The sequence below is a fragment of the Schistocerca serialis genome, chromosome 7 (assembly GCF_023864345.2).
Source record: "Schistocerca serialis cubense isolate TAMUIC-IGC-003099 chromosome 7, iqSchSeri2.2, whole genome shotgun sequence".
NCBI classification, from domain to species: Eukaryota; Metazoa; Arthropoda; class Insecta; order Orthoptera; family Acrididae; genus Schistocerca; species Schistocerca serialis.
Genome location: NC_064644.1, coordinates 119,236,171 through 119,259,321, shown reverse-complemented (window position 1 = coordinate 119,259,321; position 23,151 = coordinate 119,236,171). Strand labels below are relative to the sequence as shown.

The 23,151-nt window shown below is 43.5% G+C and overlaps 1 protein-coding gene across 1 annotated transcript in view; it reads right to left on the bottom strand.

The window, feature by feature from the left end:
- The window catches only part of LOC126412844 (ubiquilin-1), a 99,471-nt gene that overhangs the window by 68,625 nt on the left and 7,695 nt on the right, over positions 1–23,151 (bottom strand). Inside the window, exons 4-5 of the mRNA XM_050082689.1 lie at positions 11,385–11,523; positions 8,727–8,846 (exon numbers count right to left, since the gene is read on the bottom strand). Coding sequence (XP_049938646.1) covers positions 8,727–8,846; positions 11,385–11,523 — 259 coding nt within the window. The remainder of the gene's footprint in view (positions 1–8,726; positions 8,847–11,384; positions 11,524–23,151) is intronic.

Here is a 23,151-nt window from a genome sequence, read left to right as displayed (position 1 = left end):
GAAGATAAGAAACTGATATCATAATGCACATCTTGGCAAATGGTATTTGCCACGCAAATAAAATTTATTTTGGTGTTGTTTACTGTTACTGCTCTACATACTCTTGCTTCACTAACTGTATTATAAATTTTTGTACCAAATGAAAATTCAATCATGAAAACTAACAAATTATGAGACAGAATTGCTGTCCATGTTTTACCTTCAGGAGACAAAATATTCAGTAGCGTCAAAAGACATGTACAAACATAAAAGTGATAACACTATCCTAGCTTTCAAAACTAGTAGATCCTTTCTCCCTGAGGAGAGAATGATAGGTCAGGGAAGGCTGAAAAGAAAAGCAGGTCACTCACACCTCAGGACAATAGGGACCAAGCAAAACATGAGTGGGTAACGAGGTAGCATCCGTTTGATACTGAAAAATCTGATACTTTTTTTACACATCCACAGAACCATATAAAAAATAATTATAGTCCACAAAAGACGCTGCGTCCACAGAAGACGCTGCGTCCACGAAAGACGCTGCGTCCACGAAAGACGCTGCGTCCACAAAAGACGCTGCGTCCACAAAAGACGCTGCGTCCACAAAAGACGCTGCGTCCACAAAAGACGCTGCGTCCACAAAAGACGCTGCGTCCACAAAAGACGCTGCGTCCACAAAAGACGCTGCGTCCACAAAAGACGCTGCGTCCACAAAAGACGCTGCGTCCACAAAAGACGCTGCGTCCACAAAAGACGCTGCGTCCACAAAAGACGCTGCGTCCACAAAAGACGCTGCGTCCACAAAAGACGCTGCGTCCACAAAAGACGCTGCGTCCACAAAAGACGCTGCGTCCACAAAAGACGCTGCGTCCACAAAAGACGCTGCGTCCACAAAAGACGCTGCGTCCACAAAAGACGCTGCGTCCACAAAAGACGCTGCGTCCACAAAAGACGCTGCGTCCACAAAAGACGCTGCGTCCACAAAAGACGCTGCGTCCACAAAAGACGCTGCGTCCACAAAAGACGCTGCGTCCACAAAAGACGCTGCGTCCACAAAAGACGCTGCGTCCACAAAAGACGCTGCGTCCACAAAAGACGCTGCGTCCACAAAAGACGCTGCGTCCACAAAAGACGCTGCGTCCACAAAAGACGCTGCGTCCACAAAAGACGCTGCGTCCACAAAAGACGCTGCGTCCACAAAAGACGCTGCGTCCACAAAAGACGCTGCGTCCACAAAAGACGCTGCGTCCACAAAAGACGCTGCGTCCACAAAAGACGCTGCGTCCACAAAAGACGCTGCGTCCACAAAAGACGCTGCGTCCACAAAAGACGCTGCGTCCACAAAAGACGCTGCGTCCACAAAAGACGCTGCGTCCACAAAAGACGCTGCGTCCACAAAAGACGCTGCGTCCACAAAAGACGCTGCGTCCACAAAAGACGCTGCGTCCACAAAAGACGCTGCGTCCACAAAAGACGCTGCGTCCACAAAAGACGCTGCGTCCACAAAAGACGCTGCGTCCACAAAAGACGCTGCGTCCACAAAAGACGCTGCGTCCACAAAAGACGCTGCGTCCACAAAAGACGCTGCGTCCACAAAAGACGCTGCGTCCACAAAAGACGCTGCGTCCACAAAAGACGCTGCGTCCACAAAAGACGCTGCGTCCACAAAAGACGCTGCGTCCACAAAAGACGCTGCGTCCACAAAAGACGCTGCGTCCACAAAAGACGCTGCGTCCACAAAAGACGCTGCGTCCACAAAAGACGCTGCGTCCACAAAAGACGCTGCGTCCACAAAAGACGCTGCGTCCACAAAAGACGCTGCGTCCACAAAAGACGCTGCGTCCACAAAAGACGCTGCGTCCACAAAAGACGCTGCGTCCACAAAAGACGCTGCGTCCACAAAAGACGCTGCGTCCACAAAAGACGCTGCGTCCACAAAAGACGCTGCGTCCACAAAAGACGCTGCGTCCACAAAAGACGCTGCGTCCACAAAAGACGCTGCGTCCACAAAAGACGCTGCGTCCACAAAAGACGCTGCGTCCACAAAAGACGCTGCGTCCACAAAAGACGCTGCGTCCACAAAAGACGCTGCGTCCACAAAAGACGCTGCGTCCACAAAAGACGCTGCGTCCACAAAAGACGCTGCGTCCACAAAAGACGCTGCGTCCACAAAAGACGCTGCGTCCACAAAAGACGCTGCGTCCACAAAAGACGCTGCGTCCACAAAAGACGCTGCGTCCACAAAAGACGCTGCGTCCACAAAAGACGCTGCGTCCACAAAAGACGCTGCGTCCACAAAAGACGCTGCGTCCACAAAAGACGCTGCGTCCACAAAAGACGCTGCGTCCACAAAAGACGCTGCGTCCACAAAAGACGCTGCGTCCACAAAAGACGCTGCGTCCACAAAAGACGCTGCGTCCACAAAAGACGCTGCGTCCACAAAAGACGCTGCGTCCACAAAAGACGCTGCGTCCACAAAAGACGCTGCGTCCACAAAAGACGCTGCGTCCACAAAAGTCAACATCCATATACCAGCAAATACTTGCTGATACATTAATAAGTTCAAGCTAGTGGCAAAAGTGTAGGTAATCAAGATTTGCGTCATCTGTTCATTTGATTTTTAAAGTGATCTTTCTACACATATTTTCACTTCAAATCATCTTCATCTTCATTAGCATACTGAGATAAAATAAATGTATATGTTCAAATGACCCTCACTTATGGCCCATCATTGGCAAATTCGGAGAAGGACTTCTGCCGTGCTAAATTTGTCCACTCACAGCTGAAAAATTTTGTGTACTTCTCATTCTTTGCCAAACTGGGAGAGCACTGGGAAGCTGAGAATGCCGGAAAACCACACTACAGCCAAGTTCCTCTATCTGACTTCACAAATCTGGATGACTTTACTAGTTCTGCAGCTGTATCCTCTATCCTGTGACGTAGCTCATTAAAACTGGCATATGGTGGATATTGTTTGGACATGGAGGACTTCAGCTTTCCCTCTGTAGACAATTGCCTCCCACTGAATTGCCAGTGAATAAATTCCAACCAATGATGAGCCTGCACGTTTATTTCAGTGCAAACATCAACTTTCAGAGTGCAAGCATAGTTGTATCAGATATATACATTTACCAGCAGAACAGCAAATTGCCAGTAACAATACTTACCACTTGTGGTTTAGCATTACATCTTGAGACACAATTTCATTAACTACACTGTTTCTGTCATTAACCTTCAGTTTTGTGCAGGCACAGTGCTAGTTGTGCACCAGAATGTTGTCTGGGGTAACACGGAGGTATCTGAGGCACGGACTATGCTCCAATAGCATACCTCTTTAAGTAACCTGGAGCCCTTTGTCTGCATGCCTACTGTGGAGATGGAAAGGGAAAACTGGGATGTTTGTACAGTTAGGCTTAAGCTGGTCACAAAAGTATTTTTGAGCCTCTCTGGGGCTTCTGTTAGTCTTGCTTTAACCTCCTCTTTAGGATCTGCACAGGTGTGACAACACCGTTACTCTACACTGCCAAAGCAGATACCTCACATGCCGATGGTGGCTCGATAATAACTGGGGAGCAGAAATCAGGGAGAAGGAACCTCACCATGTGTGTCAATCAAGGGAATGAGAGAGCATGAAAATATATGGAGATGTGCACATGAATAAAATAAGTATGCAGCTGGCACGGGTGGCTGACAACTGAGCACTCAGCACAAAGTACAAGGAGAGCTCTACGGAGGTTGAACTCAGCATAAACACTGGTCCACTTAGCTTACTGCCACCTGCAAGTAAACACTTCTGTCAGCGGGTCTGCACACACTACGTGACCTGTGCACCGTTCCGTGACAGGTTTTCACACTATTCCACCATGCTACCCAAGCCAGCTCATCTGCTCCATTGCAATGCCCGCTGGCATGGATATTGAAACCTAACACAATGCCCTGAATAGCTACAGGTCAGTCATCAGCTTATATGGAGCCTTTAGAATGAACCAGTACTACTTGGTTATTGACAAATATTTATAAATGTCAATCTGTAGTGCTTTGTTATCGACAAATATTTACAAAGTTTTGGGCCAGCACACTGTCCTGAGGTAGATTATTTTTCTGTCCCCAATACTTGCTTCTTTCATTCTGGAATTCTACAACAAACATGAAGTTTTTCGATAGTGACTGGTAGCCAAGGTCAATGTGTAGTCTTTTGTTAGAAGGTATATCTTTTACAACAACGAAAATAATCAATTTTTGACAATATAATGTAACTGGATGGATAAAAAATCTACTCACCAAGGGGCAGCAGGAGAACAGACACATAAAAGAAGGTTATACTTATGCAAGTCTTTCCTTCTCATCCTGTCAGGTAAGTCTCCCCTGACCCGCGGTTCGAGCTGACTTTTCCGAAATCTACTCCTTTTCCTAAACCTCTCCAGTCCTTTTCCTTCACTCCTCTTCTTTTCCCTTCAACCCTTCTACCGTAAGGAGCCACTGGCTCCAAAATATTGCGTAAGTGTAACCACCTTTCATGTGTATGTTCTCCTGCTGACACTTGGTGATAGATTTTTTTATCTATCCAGTTACATAATAATGATATGAATATAATAGAGGGAAACATTCCATGTGGGTACATAATAAGGTATATTATGGTACATAATAAGGTATATCTTTTGAACCCAATGTCTGAGAATAACTGTATCATGACTAGCAGACATGTTTATGTATGCCACAAGGGTTCTGTTTCATCTAAAAGATGAAGCATATGGTTCTCTCACAGTTCTTACAGATTTGGAGGGGGAAGAGATATATCACAGTTGCTACAAGGATTATTACACAGCTTTTCCAGTTTTAGAAAAGTAACAATCTTAGCTTCCATCCGGACGTAAGGGGTTAGTTGATTACAACACAATTGTCGCATAATTTTAGTGGCATTTGTTTTCATCTACAAATGATCAATTTCTTTTGCTAGGATATCATCCAAACCTGAAGCCTTCCTCACTTTGCTTTTGGCTGTTACCTTTTTACCTGTGTGCTGAAGAGGAGTGAGGCAATGCTAGTTTCTTCTTTGCTCCTAGTAATTTTTTGAATTTAATTTGGAGTGCTTCTGATAGCATCTGTTGTTTTCAATAGCTGGCTGGTGTGCTAGGAGTTTCAATGCTATTTGGCTCATTGATCCCATATCTAGCCTTGAACTGTCTTTAGCCAACATTTTTCACAGTTAGTACCGAATTGATTAATTTCTGAGAAACAGTAATTGTATTCTCAGAGAAGGTGGTTGTCTTCAAGTAACTATATATTCCTATCATTTCATTAGTGTTTCATTCCTTGTGCAAGAGCCTTGATGTAACTACACTGTTTCCACTTAGCATAGGCTGCCTTGACCTTCCTTTCACCGCTTCAAAAAATTTGCCCAACAACTTTGGTGTCAAGGTTATTTCAGCCACTGCACTACACAGTAGGATTTGGAATTTCTTCCAGTTACATTCTGTCAAAATTAAACTTTTAGTGGAGGGACTGCATGTGTTACTACATTGAAGTATTATTCATGGTGCACTGCCATTTATAGCTGAGTTTGATTCCCAACTGAAGATGACTGGGTCAGTCATCAGAATATTGTGCATAAAATGGAATCAACAATTTGGCTGTACATCTAAAAATACACCATTAATTAATCATACTGAGATAACCTGAGAGGTCAGAAGATTACTCTATTATTATCATCTTCTAAGGGGACACGTTGGATGATGTGGCAGTTAAGTCTCCCATGACATAGCTGACTAACCCTGTCAGAGTTGCACAAGTGAGCATTCAGTGGCTTGTACACTGAGGTGATCATGCAGTCACATCGTTGAATTATCAGCATTTCCTTGCCATCTATGCCTTACACATCTGTCATCTGGATCTGTAGACTTGGTCTATTGCACTGCTGTACTGTCTGTGTGGCTTATCTCCCACTCACTGCCTGACAAAGTCAGTCCTCAATTTTTCTAAGTTTTATTATTTACAGAGATTGAAAATTTTTACTCTTCTCTTCCCATACTAAGTCCCCACAGCCCAGCACTGCTTCACTGCAGGGATATATAAACACAAACCAACCACAAAGTGTGAAAATTTTGACACGGCTAATTGGTCACCAAGTGTGCAACAGCAACACTCGAGTGTGTGAGTGAGGGCAAGCTCCGTGAAAAAGTGTAAGGAAGTGCACACCAAACTGCCTTTGCTGCTTCATAACGCTAAGTAAGATGCACTGGACAGGACACACCACCACCTATCAAGGACCTGACAGAGCAGTTACGATACTGGAACAAACTAATTAATGTAGCACCCAGTGAGTGCCGAGCACATGTAATAAACTGGACTGATTAAGTCATTACGAATGACACCTCACAACAAAGGCTCTCCTCAGTTCAACATAAATACCCCAATCAGCTAGCTTAGAGGCAGTCGATTAGTAGGTCTGATGGCGTCTAGCTCTTTCACACTCAACTCTCTGATTATTCTATTGTAACATCTTTATAAGATTGTTCCAGTATTGTCACACTGTGCCAGTCATACTATCACTGCCTGGTGTAATGACAGAAGTTCTATATCCATGTATAATGGACGACATAGTCCAGGACTACAGCTGGGTTGTCCATGGGTCCACCATTCCAGTTCAGAACACATGCTGCTCTGATACTTCAGTTTTAAATGGACCAGAGAGTCTACCTAACCAGTGGACCTGAATCAGTATACATCATGACATCACAGTGTCTGACACCACGGTCCATCTCATTAGACAATGTGACGCAAGAGAGGGTATCAACCAAGCACTCAATTAATTATGATTAGTTCCTGATGAAGTTTCCAGAAGTTTTCACCATTGTGCTGTCTTAAGAATACACGATAGTAATGTATCACCATAGTTTTGTAAGTAGCATATACTTTACAAAAAAAAAACACTGTTGCATTCATTTCCTAACCAAAGGCTTCAAGTACCTCCCCAGCTAGGCTTTCAATAATTACATTTTTCACTTTTAATTTTTGGTGTGTATTCTTTTTCCTTTCACCTCAACCAAGGAACTAACTATTTTTATATGTGAAATACACTATGTGATCAAAAGCATCTGGACACCCCCAAAAACATATGTTTTTCATATTAGTTGCAGCGTGCTGTCACCTACTGACAGCTACTCTATATCTGTGACCTCATTAGTCATTAGAAATCGTGAGAAAGCAGAATGGGGCACTCTGCAGAACTCACAGACTTCGAACATGGTCAGGTGATTGGGTGTCACTTGTGTCATACATCTATACGCAAGATTTCCACACTCCTAAACATCCCTTGGTCCACTGTTTCCGATGTGATAGTGAAGTGGAAACACGAAGGGACACAAACAGCACAAAAGTGTACAGGCCGACCTCGACTGTTCACAGACAGAGACCACCGACAGTTGAAGAGGGTCGTAATGTGTAATAGGCAGGCATCTATCCAGACCATCGCACAGGAATTCCAAACTGCATCAGGATCCACTGCAAGTACTATGACAGTTAGGCGGGAGGTGAGAAAACTTTAATTTCATGATCAAGCGACTGCTGATAAGCCACACATCATGCCAGTAAATGCCAAACCACGCCTTGCTTGGTGTACACAATATGGCGATCCAATGGCAAGAGTGTGGGTACGGCGAATGTCCGGTGAACGTCATCTGCCAGCGTGTGTAGTGCGAACAGTAAAATTCGGAAGCGGTGGTGTTATGGTGTGGTCATGTTTTTCATGGAGGGAACTTGCACCCCTTCTTGTTTTGTGTGGCACTATCACAGCACAGGCCTACATTGATGTTTTAAGCACCTTCTTGCTTCCCACTGTTGAAGAGCAATTCAGAGATGGCGACTGCATCTTTCAACACAATCGAGCACCTGTTCATAATGTACAGCCTGTGGCGAAGTAGTTACACGCCAATAACATTCCTATAATGGATAGGTCTGCACTGAGTCCCGACCTGAATCCTGCAGAACACTTTTGGGATGTTTTGGAACGCCAACGTGCCAGCCCTCACTGACCGGCATCGATACCTCTCCTAAGTGCAGCACTCCGTGAAGAATGGGCTCCCATTCCCCAAGAAACCTTCCAGCACCTGACTGAGCGTATACCTGCGAGAGTGGAAGGTGTCATCAAGGCTAAGGATGGGCCAACACCATACTGAATTCCAGCGTTACCGATGGAGGGCACCACAAACTTTTAAGTCATTTTCAGCCTAGTGTCCAGATATTTTTGATCACATAGTATGTGAGTTCCACTCTGCACTCTTGCAATTCATCGAGGTGTCAGTCCTAGTGCAGATGTCTCTGTGCAGAAACTAGTCAGCATTGACACCTTTGCTTGCCTACTTATAATTTTATTATTAGTAAGTTGAGAAAGAGAGTGATCTCCATCAAAAATCCTGCAACCTCTTACAATATTTTTTGTCAATATAATTTCAGTAATTGCAGCTTTTGTAAGCTGCATCACTATATGCTTGCAACTTATGCCTCTGTTTCTGTAAGATGCCTAAAACATGCAATCGTTTCCAGTGTTATCACTACCATTACAAGTAGCTTATGTTGTTTAGTTTTCTAATTTGCTATTAAAAAGAAGTGCAAATACATAAACTTATCAATAGTCTACCAAACAACTGAAAGTAAATTTCTACTCAAAGTTAATTCGTGGCAGAAACTGGAGTTGACTGGAAAGGAATAAAACAAATATTAAAAGGCTAAATAAACCATTAAGAACGCACCACTATTGTTACTGCTACTGCCTGTTGTTGAATATGGATTTCGAACAAATTGCTCTGTTGCTGCAGTCAACATTGGCTCTTGAATGTCACGATACATCCGCTGCAGGGCATTATAACCACCTAGAAAAGAAAAGGAATTTAGTTATTTTCAATAAAAAATTTAATTTGTGTAACAAAGCATTATGTTTTATCTTAATGCTGATGATTTCACGCACAATGCTGTATCAAGACTCCAAGAAACTACTGTGAAGACCTGCTTGTCTCCCGTTGGCTGTGAATCACATAGCTGTTCAAAACTAAAGATGTGTTCACAAACACTGTAATTTTTTTCCCATATGGACTGTTAGACAGTGAGAGTTTCAGTACATCTGCTAAAATTGTTACAAACTAATATGGAAAAATTTTTAATTAATGTAAGATATAAAGTCAGTCAACATCCCATTCACACTCAATAGTTCACGATTTGAACTAAAAACATGGTATAACTTAAAAATCTGCTGTAAAACCAGATCTATGAAGAGAATGAAAAATAAAGTAAGTAAACAGGAAAGTTTCATTTTCTTATCACTTAAAAAAATGAAAACAATGGGAAAGAAGAAAATAGCCAAGCACACAACAGCACATTAAAAAATATTATGTTGGTGCTTAAGTTCATAGCATTTTTGTTTTGCATGTTGTTATTTCGGTTGCTATGGGTTTATTTATTGGTTTTCATTTTTTATTTGTAGTTCACTGTTGCTAACCGAGTCCACATATTATCATTTGGAAATAGTGGGTGGAACTGTGGATACTAGAATATAAAAGCGCCAAGTGGAGAAATCTGAACATATCTGAGATATTCTTCTGTTTGAAATCAACTGAGGGGTGACAGCAGTGGAGGCAGCCAGAAAGATTTGCAATGTGTATGGGAATAACACTATTGGAAAGATCACAGCAAGAAAATAGTTTTCTAGTTTCAACAACGATTGTTCTAACATCAGTGACTCTACATTCAGGTAGGCCTTTCGGGTTTGATGGAGATCATTTATACACATTAATCCATAATGATCCACATCTGTGTACTTGATAACTGGCCAATGTGATGAACTTTTCCCCATTCCATCATCATGCAACATTTAATGCAATAGGTAAAGTTCAAAAATTGGGTGTATGAATCTAACATATTCTAAGCTAAAATCAGTGGGTACCCATATTCACATCTCTGCTTACTTGTCATCAATTGGCTTGTGAACAACACAGGCCATTCCTATCCTGTATCATTACTGGTGTCAAGAAATGGTGTCTTTATGCTAACATAATGAATCGAAAGGAATGGTTGAGCCCCATACAAAGACCTGTGTGCATCCACAAAAGAAAATGTTATGCATCTGGTGGAACTGCAATGGTGTGGCATACTATTAATTGCTTCCCTGAGGTGTAACCATCACTGCTGACATTTTCTGTCAACAACTGAGACATCTTACAGATGCAATCCAAGAACAACAAGCAGAAAGACAGCATGAAGTGATGCTACTCATCGATAATGCCTGTCCACATTCTGCTAAACTGACGAAACTGGGTTGGGAAGTCATTCCGCACCCATCGTATTCACCTGATCTTGTGCCATCAGATTTTCACCTTCACCACTCTCTATAGAACAACCTTCAAAGAATTTCCTTTCTGGGTGAAAATGCACCCCAAACATGGCTCGACAAGTTCCTTGCCTTAAAACCACAAGATTTTTACAGTCACAAAATCGAAAAGTTACCCCAGCTTGGCAGACTATAGTATATAGTGAAGGAAAATATATTATTTATGACTAAAGTCTCTGTTATGTGTGTGTGTGTGTGTGTTTTCTGTATTTACGAAACTTACGGGAAAGCGCTATGAAGTTATGCACCAACTCAATACCTTTGTTTATAATTTAGGAAGCATATTGGGCATTTCACGAAATCTCAAAGTCATACTTGATTCATCCACATTTTGTAAATAAATCTGTCATCAACCCAAAGATTTGTCTGAACACCAAGGTGAAATGTTCTACTGGAAGTGGCAAGTCCTTGCCTTCCTGATTTTGACATAACTTACACAGTTATAGGGGAACTTCTAACCATGGTGACACTTTGCATTCTTCAGAGATACAAATCACTGACAGGGGTGGAAGAAACGACTGGGACTGACTGATAACTGAACTCAATCTTTGGATAGTTAGGCACTTAGTCACCAAATCACACTTTTAATTTGTACCAAAATTAAGTTGGTAGAATCAAATATGAACAAAGTTATAAAGTCGACCCATGTCCATAAGTGATGACAGCATAAAAAAGATTATGAAAATATGACAGGACAGTAATAGGAATTTCTTTAAAAAAAGAAAAAAAATAGGAGGGGGTGACAAAGTTGAACTGATAACGAAAGCTATATGGTGCACACTGTCAGAATATCTCAAGCTATGCTTGTCTATGTCAAGACTTTGTGAAGTTTGTTTTCCATACAGGAGGGTAATCTATGACTAGTGAGATTAATTTCAAGCAAAACAATGTCATTACAAAATAGAATTTCATAAAATATAACTGGTTCAAATTGCAGAGAAGTTTTTCAACTACTTATGAGGTTGATCATTTTTCACAACACTTTCTTTCATAAATTATTTCCAAGTAACTTAACCACAAAAATTACCTGGGATTGATTCAAGATTAGATATAGCACGGTCATGATTTCGCATTAGTTCCTGAAGCATGGATGGATTTCTCGCTAACTCCATTGTCTGGCGAAGCAAATCAGGATTATTCAACATGTGGCTAATTTCGGGATTTCTCTGAAAGAGAAGTAGCACTTTGAAATTAAAATTTTAGACATGTAGGAAATTTCATATACTACATTAATAGATAACGATAATGAGCACAATACCTATCAAATTAGTTTGAACTCAAGCTACATATAAAAAAAATCCTAAGACCCTACTGAGCCAGTGCACTAGTGCATCACAAAATTACATACCTTATGCGTAGCAAACCCTATTGTGTCACAGCTTGGATTACATGATACACATAAAATCACTTCTGCGTCATTAAGATTCATGATCCCTCAAAACTACTCATAACTCAAAAAAATTAGTCATAGCTGGATCCAAAACATGTAGCTCCTGCTTGACGGCTTTCCAAATGTACTCAATAAGTTTGTGGTAGTGGGGTATTGCAAGTGCACACTCATGCCCACGAAGTGTCCCTAAAATAATTCAGTAAGTTGGGAGTCAGGAGCAAAACACTGTTCCCCTTAAAGTATATTTCAGTTACAAAGTTCTGTAAAAAAACAAATGGGTGTTGTGATCCAACAGTAAATTTCTGTATCACTCCCCAATGAAAAACTATGACAGACATACCATGGTTGCCATGTTTTCCAATGTAAATATTCCTCAGATTGAGTATCTATGCTACTTTCTGACAAATGGGATGCATCACATATTCTTCATGATACATTGGTACCCTGCCACTGAAGTATAGTAACATGTAGCAGAACTCAAATCTACAAGGCCTTTTTCCACATTTCAAGCAACCAACAGTGGTGTTCCTACAGAAGAAAATCTCTCTGCCTTGTAAGGTATAACTTTTATATCCCTGTACTGAACAGGTAATTCTGGGTGGCACTGATGCTCACTGGTGGTTGTTTTTGTTCAGCACTGAATTAGTGATTGACAATGCTCCACTGTTACAATCTGTAATAGTATCATCTGTCAACACATTACAGACTTTTTCGAATGCATGCATATCCAACTGTACTATTCATTACAATTTCCATGTCTGCAATTTCGATCTTTTAACTCCTGAAACTACTTTCATGCTTACTGCACATACTAGCAACTAACACTGTTACATTCTGAAGATGTATATGACAAATGCTGAAAGAGCCACAAAGGCTTACATAATTTTTATTCATTTCACTTATGGTGGAAACTACTGTATTTTCAGCACCTTTAGCCACTCCAAAATAATCTAAGGTTGAAGTTTCAGTCATGGAAATTGTAATAAACAGTACAACTGATGACGAATATCATGTCATTCACAAAATTCTGAGAGAATGTGACCCACAACAAATATAGGCAGTCCAGTCCCATTAATGTAACCACAGCCTATGTTCAACATCAGTGTGCAACAACTGCTCAGAGATAGCAGGTGGCAGCACTAGCAGTGGAGGGAATATAAGGCAAGTCAGAGAGATTCAGACAACAATGCGGTCATTGACGCAATGTGCAAAGGGAGTGATTTATCTGACATCCAAAAGAGCACGATCATTGGTTTTTGGGCCAAGGGTGGAAGTATTTCCGAAACTACTAAGCTTGTAAACCGTTCACCTGTCACCGTTGTTAAAATATACCGAGCATGGCAAAATGGTCCTATCCAAAACCAGCGCCGAGGCTACTGAGGTGATGTTTTTTTTATGGTTTTCGGGCGCAAAAGTGCTACAGTCATAAGCGCCCATTCTGTGGCTCAGTGAAGGGTACAAAACCGAAATTTAAAGCAGCAGTTTAAAGCAGCAGCAATGGGAGCGAAACTCCAGAAGGAGGGAAACTAAAAACGGGAGAAAATCTTAGAAAATTACTATTGAAAGGGGGATTGTTTTCCCCGAAAAGAGCTTCAAATGACCAATGTCATCTCACTAACACTGATAAACTCAAGGATGCAATTGCCTGAGTGCGCGTCATCTGCTAAACGGGAAGATGTATCAGGCAACAGCTGTGAATGGATGTGTAGCAGACTAAAACAGGGGCACTGAAGTAAAAGTTGCTAAAAGAACAGTGCCCAATCCAGAATCTAGTTAAAATTACCTCCTCATGATGATGAGGATGGGAAGAAAGAGGACCAAGTACAGGGAAGAGGTTTTATTTCCCGTAATTTATTATCGGGGAGTGCAGATCAATGTGTGTGCTATAAAAGAGCAACATAATGACATAATACACTCTGTAGATCGGCAAAGGGAACCATGCAAACACTGGGCTGCGGAAGTGAGACAGCAGCCTTTGCCGCTGTATTGGCTGCCTCGTTTCTGCGGATACCAACATGCCCTGGGATCTAAAGGAATGCCATAGAGATGCCCCCCAAGTGCAGCATGTGAAGGCAGTCCTGAATCCGGTGGACCAGAGAGTGGACGGCATAAGGAGCTTGGAGGTTGAGAAGAGAGTTGAGCGAATCCGAGCATATAATATACTGTATCTGCTGATGGCAACAGATGTGTCGGACAGCCTGGAGAACAGCATAAAGTTCCGCAGTACGAAATGAACACTTGTCAGGAAGCCGAAATCTAATAGTGGTGTTGATAACAATATAGGCACTTCCGACGCCAAAGGTGGTCTTGGAGCCATCAGTGTAAATAAATGTGGCATCCTCCATTTGTGCACATAGAGCACCAAATGTCCGATGATAGACTATAGGGGGCGTACTATCCTTGGGAAGCTGACAAAGGTCACGGAGAAGGCAGGTCCGGGGATGAAGCCAAGATAGCGTCATAACCTCAATTGTAAAGGAAGTTTTAGGAAACTGGAAGGAAGGGGAATGTAGCAGTTGACAGAATCGGACTCCCGGCAGTAGTCGAGAGGAAGGGCGGCCTGCACACCATAAATACAAGGAAGCATCAAAAAAGAAGGGGCATGGGTCAGATGAACAGGCATGGAAGACATGACTAGTGTAAAAACACAGGAGGACAGCTCGCCGATTGGACAGCAGAGGTTCAGCAGTCTCAGCGTAAAGGCTTTCCATGTGGCTGGTGTAAAAAGCTCCAACTGCTAAACGCTATCCACAGTGGCAGACAAGAGTCTAGACACCGAAGAATAGACGGTTGTGCAGAGGAGTAAACTATGCTCCCATAGTCCAATTTTGAGTGCACTATGGCGTGATGTAAGCGGAGGAGGACCACTCTCTAGGCTCCCCAGGTGGTACCACTCAAAACACAAAGGGTGTTGAGGGATTGCAGACAGCGAGCCGAAAGACAAGAAACATGGGAAGACCAGCACAGTTTTCTGTCAAACATCAGTCCCAAGAACTTGGCGACATCTTCAAACAGAAGGGCAACAGGGCCTATATGTAGAGAAGGTGGATAAAACACAGACGGTCTTACTGTGAGAAAATCAGAAGCCGGTTTCGATGCTCCATAAGTAAAGGCAATGGAGACATCCTTGAAGACATCGTTCAAGAAGGCTGGTCCGTTGAGATCTGTAATAGATCACAAAATCGTCGACAAAGAGGGAGCCCAAGACATCGGGAAGGAGACAATCCATAATTGGATTTATAGCAATGGCAGACAGTACAACACTTAGCACGTAGCCCTAGGGCATGCAGTTTTCTTAGGAGAAGGTGAGGGATAGAGCAGTGTTCACCTGCACCTTAAATGTGTGTTCTGTCATAAATTCTCCAGATCAAAAAATGTTGCTACCATTTGGTGTTTCCGGAGAAAGTTGTTCATGATATAGGTGGAGAGAGCAACAAGATGGTTAACTGTGGAACAATGCTTTCAGGAACTGCATTGGGCAGTGGTTGAAAGGTTTCGGGACTCCAGCCACCAGCCTAAACAGCTATTTACCATACGCTCCAAAACCTTACAAACAATACTCGTTTGGCGATAGCTGGAGGGGAGATGTTTGTCCTTTCCAGGTTTTGGAACAGGAATGATGATAGCTTCCCGCCATCTTCTGGGAAAAAAACTGGCGACCCGAAGTCGGTTACAAAGGCGAAGGAGGTAGCACAGACTAGGGTATGATAGATGCAGCAATATTTGGACATGGATACCATTTGGTCCCGGAGCAGAAGAGCGAGAGGCTAACAGTTTACGTCTCAATTCCCGCATAGAAAGAATGGCATTATAGTTTTCGCAATTTGGAGAAGAAAAAGCAAGAGGCCGCCCTTCCACTACCTGTTTCTTTGGGAGAAAGGCTGGTGGGTAATTAGAAGAGCTCGATATCTCAGCAGAGTGTCGACCCAATGAGTTAGAGATTGCGACTGGGTCCACTAAGGTATCCAGTGTAATGGTTAGCCCAGAGATCAGGGAATAGTTGGACTGTTGGATTCGGCTCTAAACAACTGATGAGGGAGTGAAGATATTAAAGGAGCTGGTAAGGAAGTCCCAGCTTGCCTTTTTGCTATCACGTACGATGCAACAGCATCACACACGTAATTGCTTATAGCAGATACAGTTGGCCAACATAGTATGGTGGTGGGAAACACAAAGATCACGCCTCTGATCGTGTACTGCATCACGACACGCCGCGTTCCACCAAGGAACTTGGGGGCACTTGGGCACAGGAGAGGTATGGGGTATTGAACATTCTGTGGCTGAAAGAATAACTTCTGCAACATGAGTAACCTGATCATCAATGCTAGGAAACTGACGGTCATCAAATGTTGTTAGAGAGGAGAAAGTGTCCAAGTGGCTTGGAAAAACTTCCAGCATCTTGGGCGCACAGATGGCAGTCGTGGCTGTAATCAAAGGAATCATGGAAAATGGTCACTCGAGTGTGTATCAGCAAGAGCCAACCATTCAAAGTGCCGAGCTAGCTGAACAGTATCGACCGAAAATTCCAAATGAGAGTAGGTTGACATGGAGGCAGACAAAAACGTACATTCCCCAGTTTTGAAGCAAACAAGTCCTGCTTGATGGAAGAGGTCACTCAACAAGGAGCCTCTCAGACAAGGGCACAGAGATCCCCAAAGCAGGTGGCGGGTGTTGAAGTCCCCAACCAGCAAATGGGGGGGAAGGGGGGGGGGGGGGAACTGACCAAGGAGATGAAGGAGATCAGCTCTTGCCATTGGTGTAGATGATGGGACGTTTATGGTACAGAAGAAAGAAGGTGAATCCAGAAAGGGAGAGATGTACAGAGATAGCTTGGAAGGAATTGTATAAGTGGATTGGGTGATAAGGAATAATGTCATGGAGGAGAACCACAAGTCCTCCGTGTGCCGTAACACCAGCAACAGTGGGGAGGTCAAACCAGACTGATTGGAAACGAGGGAAGACAAAGCGATCTTGAGGATGTAGTTTTGTTTTCTGAAGACAGAAAATGAGCAGGGAGTAGGACTGTAAGAGGATCGACAGTTCATCCTGATTGCAATGAATTCTATAGATATTCCAACGGATAATTGACATAAGGTGGACAAAAAAAGAAAAAATCTCAACACAGTTGCCTTCAACTCAACAACTAAATGGCTCTGAGCACTATGGGACTTAACTTATATGGTTATCAGTCCCCTAGAACTCAGAACTACTTAAACCTAACTAACCTAAGGACATCACACAACACCCAGTCATCACGAGGCAGAGAAAATCCCTAACCCCGCCGGGAATCGAACCCGGGAACCCGGGCGTGGGAAGCGAGAACGCTTCCGCATGACCACGAGCTGCGGACAACAACTCAACAACTGCTGAGAGCTGGTGGATGTAGGCATGGAATGGCATTCAGCCAGAGGCAGAAGATCCTGATCCATACGTTGTTCGGGGGCAGCTCCTGTCGCCAGTGATCGACCGGTTGATCAGCCGCCAGCAGTGCGTCTCAGCGGCACGGAAGATGGCCAAGAGCGGCTATCGCTGGGTGGCACTGTAGAAGAGACACGCCGTGGCGGAGAAGGAGAGGAACTGTGTTTCTTATGAGCACTTCTAGGAAGCACGATGTAGAGATGGAGGAGGAGTGAAGGGTTGTGAGGTCTGAGTACGTAAAAAATCTTCACAAGTAAGCTCTTTTTTGGAAGTCCGGGTGTCCAATTTTGGGGCCTGTGATTTAAAAAGCAGGAGACAATAAAGGTTGAGCCTTAGTGTGAGTGGATGGAGATGTGGAATCAGCAATCTTTGGGCTTGCCGATTTGATGGCCATGGCGCTAAAGGTAAGATCGGATTTCCTGAATAATTCATTCATCTTTAAAAATAGGATATTCTCTAGAGGAAGGAGCGTGGTCCCCCATACAGTTGATGCAGTGAGGGGATGGGGATGGGCAATCACCCTCATGGGTATCCCTGCCACAGGTAATGCATTTGGCTGTATTGGAACACGACTGGCTGGTATGATTGAACCTCTGACACCCATAGCAACGCATAGGGTTGGGGATGTAAGGCCGACCTGAAATTCTCATTATCCACTTTAATGTTTGATGAAAGTTGAACTCTGTCAAATGTCAAGAATAGAGTGCGGGTCGGTACCAATTCTGAAAAGGGCAATGAATCAACATAATTATGCATCTACACTTGTTGATCATGTCCAACCCCACATCCAGTACATTTTTCCTCTGCATTATGTTAATTATTGGCAGGACAATGCAACATGTTACACTGCTCACAGCATACATGAGAGGTTGGAAGAGCACTAGAATGGCTTTACTGTACTCCCCTGGGCACCAAACTCCTTGGATTGAAACCCAATCTAGCATCTGTGTGACCACCTCAGTCAGGCTGTTCATGTCATGGGTCCTCAGGCGAAAATCCAAGCACAGCTGGCCATGGCACTGGAGTCAGCATGGCTCCCAATCACTGTCAGCACCTTCCCAAACCTCAGTAACTCTCTTCCTGCATGTATCACAGTGGCCAGTGCTCTATAAGGTGGTAATTCAGGCAAAGACAGATGGTCACATTAATGTGGCTGGGCAGTGTACACTGCAAGCGACTCATCTGAATAATGGAAATTCCATTCATCTTTTGTTTGTGAAAGGCATACAATACACGAACATTTTCTGTAATATAATTATTGATAATAACTTGGTTATGTGCATTGTACACAAGTGAAGAGAGTACAGATCTTTCAAGTGTAGAGTTGACACCTTGAATGGTTTGAGTGCAATACGTGGTAAAACAACTATCTTTGTAGTTGGTTGTAGTACTGAAGAAAATACGTCTAGTGAAATGTAACGGTACAATGTACTTGTGTACATTATAGACTGTGGTAGTTTCCCTTGTAAAAGGTGCTCTAACTCATGACTGACACAGTAGTATATGAAAAGCACAGTACAATTTCAAACAATATACCACTCTTGTAATGCATCTATACTTGATTAAAATTACTATATGATTGACAGGTTGCAGTGGTGGGGAGGAAGCAGAGGCGGCTGTGGTGCTGGCATGCAACCAGCCACAATCCACAAGGCTCTGCATGTACCTACAAAACAGGTAACACTGCAAGCACTTGACACTCTAAAAAGAACTTTGATTGCATGGTGGCTGGCCCCCGTCACTCAACTTGAGAAAACAGCAGTTGCAAAACAATTTTAATCAGTGTAATTATTCCATTCACCATGAAGACAGGCTCACTCTTACTCATGAAGCACAGCATCTAACTCAAATGTTCCAAATTCCAGTCTTACCTTTGGTGTATACTGGTCAACATGCTTGGTACACTGTGCATGGCTATTTAGTAGTTGTAATATCAAAATGCCGTCCAAATGATCATACTGCACCTCAAGCTTTGGGTACATGTTATGGATACAATTGGGATGGGTGACATTTATCCTTAAAAACCTCCTACCGATACAAATGATTGATTGCAATGAGCTCAAAACATGCCTACCACTTTACAATACACTTCTGCAAACCTCCCAGATCCAGAGGCTTAACATCTGTTTGCATGACCTGCTGCCACATGCAAATAAAGAAACCAAGGACAAGAATTTCAAAAGAGTTCTGGAGTAGAGATTACTCTATAGTCCACAATATATAACTTTGTTTAAAGTCTTCTAACAGAATCAAGCTAACAGTAGCACAGCAAGTAGGAAAACAGGGAGCCATAATGACAGAGTATTCTATTGATGATTTCCGGCAAAGCTCAACCAGGATGGAAGGCAAGGAACAAGAAACTACGCAAACAAATTTTTCATAAAAACAATGAACTATTGCCCTCACAGTGATGTAGAAACTGACCACAAATATACAGTACATACACTATAAATGAATTATATAGTACAGAGAATGTTTCAAACTTAAGAGAAGCACAGAACTTATAAAGAGCACTTAAACAGTATACAGATAGGTTGCACTGCCAAAACACTTCAGCTGTATGTATAAGTGAAATTCTGTCAGTTTAACGAGTCCAACAAAAAACACTGTCTGAAGAATAAGCAACAAGTTCAATCTTTATATAAGTCTTTCCGCTCCCAGGATTGGAATGACTCCTTACCCTCTCCCTTAAAACCCACATCCTTTCATCTTTCCCTCTCCTTCCCTCTTTCCTGATGAGGCAACAGTTTGCTGCGAAAGCTTGAATTTTGTGTGTATGTTTGTGTGTCTATCGACGTGCCAGCGCTTTCGTTTGCTAAGTCACATCATCTTTGTTTTTAGATATATTTTTCCCACGTGGAATGTTTCCCACTATATATATATATATATATATATATATATATATATATATATATATATATATATATATATATATATATATATATATATATATATATATATGATGTGTCTTACCAAACGAAAGCGCTGGCACATCGATAGACACACAAACAAACACAAACATACACACAAAATTCTAGCTTTCGCAACCAACGGTTGCTTCGTCAGGAAAGAGGGAAGGAGGGGGAAAGACGAAAGGATGTGGGTTTTAAGGGAGAGGGTAAGGAGTCATTCCCAATCCCAGGAGTGGAAAGACTTACCTTAGGGGGAAAAAAGGACGGGTATACACTCGCACACACACACATATCCATCCACACATATACAGACACAAGCAGACATATTTAAAGACAAAGAGTTTGGGCAGAGATGTCAGTCGAGGCAGAAGTGCAGGGGCAAAGATGTTGTTGAATGACAGGTGAGGTATGAGTGGCGGCAACTTGAAATTAGCGGAGATTGAGGCCTGGTGGATAACGGGAAGAGAGGATATATTGAAGAGCAAGTTCCCATCTCCAGAGTTCGGATAGGTTGGTGTTAGTGGGAAGTATCCAGATAACCCGGACGGTGTAACACTGTGCCAAGATGTGCTGGCCGTGCACCAAGGGCATGTTTAGCCACAGGGTGATCCTCATTACCAACAAACACTGTCTGCCTGTGTCCATTCATGCGAATGGACAGTTTGTTGCTGGTCATTCCCACATAGAATGCGTCACAGTGTAGGCAGGTCAGTTGGTAGATCACGTGGGTGCTTTCACACGTGGCTCTGCCTTTGATCGTGTACACCCTCCGGGTTACAGGACTGGAGTAGGTGGTGGTGGTGGTGGTGGTGGTGGGAGGGTGCATGGGACAGGTTTTACACCGGGGGCGGTTACAAGGGTAGGAGCCAGAGGGTAGGGAAGGTGGTTTGGGGATTTCATAGGGATGAACTAAGAGGTTACGAAGGTTAGGTGGACGGCGGAAAGACACTCTTGGTGGAGTGGGGAGGATTTCATGAAGGATGGATATCATTTCAGGGCAGGATTTGAGGAAGTCGTATCCCTGCTGGAGAGCCACATTCAGAGTCTGATCCAGTCCCGGAAAGTATCCTGTCACAAGTGGGGCACTTTTGTGGTTCTTCTGTGGGAGGTTCTGGGTTTGAGAGGGTGAGGAAGTGGCTCTGGTTATTTGCTTCTGTACCAGGTCGGGAGGGTAGTTGCGGGATGCGAAAGCTGTTGTCAGGTTGTTGGTGTAATGGTTCAGGGATTCCGGACTGGAGCAGATTCGTTTGCCGCGAAGACCTAGGCTGTAGGGAAGGGACCGTTTGATGTGGAATGGGTGGCAGCTGTCATAATGGAGGTACTGTTGCTTGTTGGTGGGTTTGATGTGGACAGACGTGTGAAGCTGCCCATTGGACAGGTGGAGGTCGTCAAGGAAAGTGGCATGGGATTTGGAGTAGGACCAGGTGAATCTGATGGAACCAAAGGAGTTGAGGTTGGAGAGGGAATTCTGGAGTAGTTCTTCACTGTGAGCCCAGATCATGAAGATGTCGTCAATAAATCTGTACCAAACTTTGGGTTGGTAGGCCTGGGCAACAAAGAAGGCTTCCTCTAAGCGACCCATGAATAGGTTGGCATACGAGGGGGCCATCCTGGTACCCATGGCTGTTCCCTTTAATTGTTGGTATGTCTGGCCTTCGAAAGTGAAGAAGTTGTGGGTCAGGATGAAGCTCGCTAAGGTAATGAGGAAAGAGGTTTTAGGTAGGGTGGCAGGTGATCGGCGTGAAAGGAAGTGCTCCATCGCAGCGAGGCCCTGGACGTGCGGAATATTTGTGTATAAGGAAGTGGCATCAATGGTTAAAAGGATGGTTTCCGGGGTAACAGATTGGGCAAGGATTCCAGGCATTCGAGAAAGTGGTTGGTGTCTTTGATGAAGGATGGGAGACTGCATGTAATGGGTTGAAGGTGTTGATCTACGTAGACAGAGATACGTTCTGTGGGGGCTTGGTAACCAGTTACAATGGGGCGGCCGGGAACTTGCTCTTCAATGTATCCTCTCTTCCCATTATCCACCAGGCCTCAATCTCCACTAATTTCAAGTTGCCGCCACTCATACCTCACCTGTCATTCAATAACATCTTTGCCTCTGCACTTCCGCCTCGACAGACATCTCTGCCCAAACTCTTTGCCTTTTGAATATGTCTGCTTGTGTCTGTATATGTGTTGATGGATGTGGGGGTGTGGGGGTGTGTGTGTGTGTGTGTGTGTGTGTGTGTGTGTGTGTGTGTGTGTGTGTGTGTGCGCGCGCGTGTATATCCGTCCTTTTTTCCCCCTAAGGTAAGTCTTTCCGCCCCCGGGATTGGAATGACTCCTTACCCTCTCCCTTAAAACCCACATCCTTTCGTCTTTCCCTCTCCTTCCCTCTTTCCTGATGAGGCAACAGTTTGTTGCGAAAGCTTGAGTTTCGTGTGTATGTTTGTGTTTGTTTGTGTGTCTATCGACCTGCCAGCACTTTCGTTCGGTAAGTCACATCATCTGTGTTTTTATAATAGAGGGAAACATTCCACGCGGGAAAAATATATTTAAAAACAAAGATGATGTGACTTACCATGCGAAAGCGCTGGCAGGTCGATAGAAACACAAACAGACACATACATACACACAAAATTCAAGCTTTCGCAACAAACTGTTCCCTCATCAGGAAAGAGGGAAGGAGAGGGAAAGACAAAAGAAAGTGGGTTTTAAGGGAGAGGGTAAGGAGTCACTCCAATCCCAGGAGCGGAAAGACTTACCTTAGGGGGAAAAAAGGACGGGTATACACTCGCACACACACACACATATCCATCCACACATATGCAAAAACAAGCCTATATATATATGCGTGTGTGTGTGTGTGTGTGTGTGTGTGTGTGTGTGTGTGTGTGTGTGTGTGTGTGTGTGTCACATCTTTTCTGTCAGACACAGAAACTACCGTTTTTGATAGAGTGGCCATAAATATCAATACTTCAGGGAGCTGAGACACGTCCGACAGGACAGGACAGGACACCCCCCCCCGCCCCCCCCCCCCCCCCACACACACACACACACAGACACACAGTGTGTCTGTGGGCTTGACT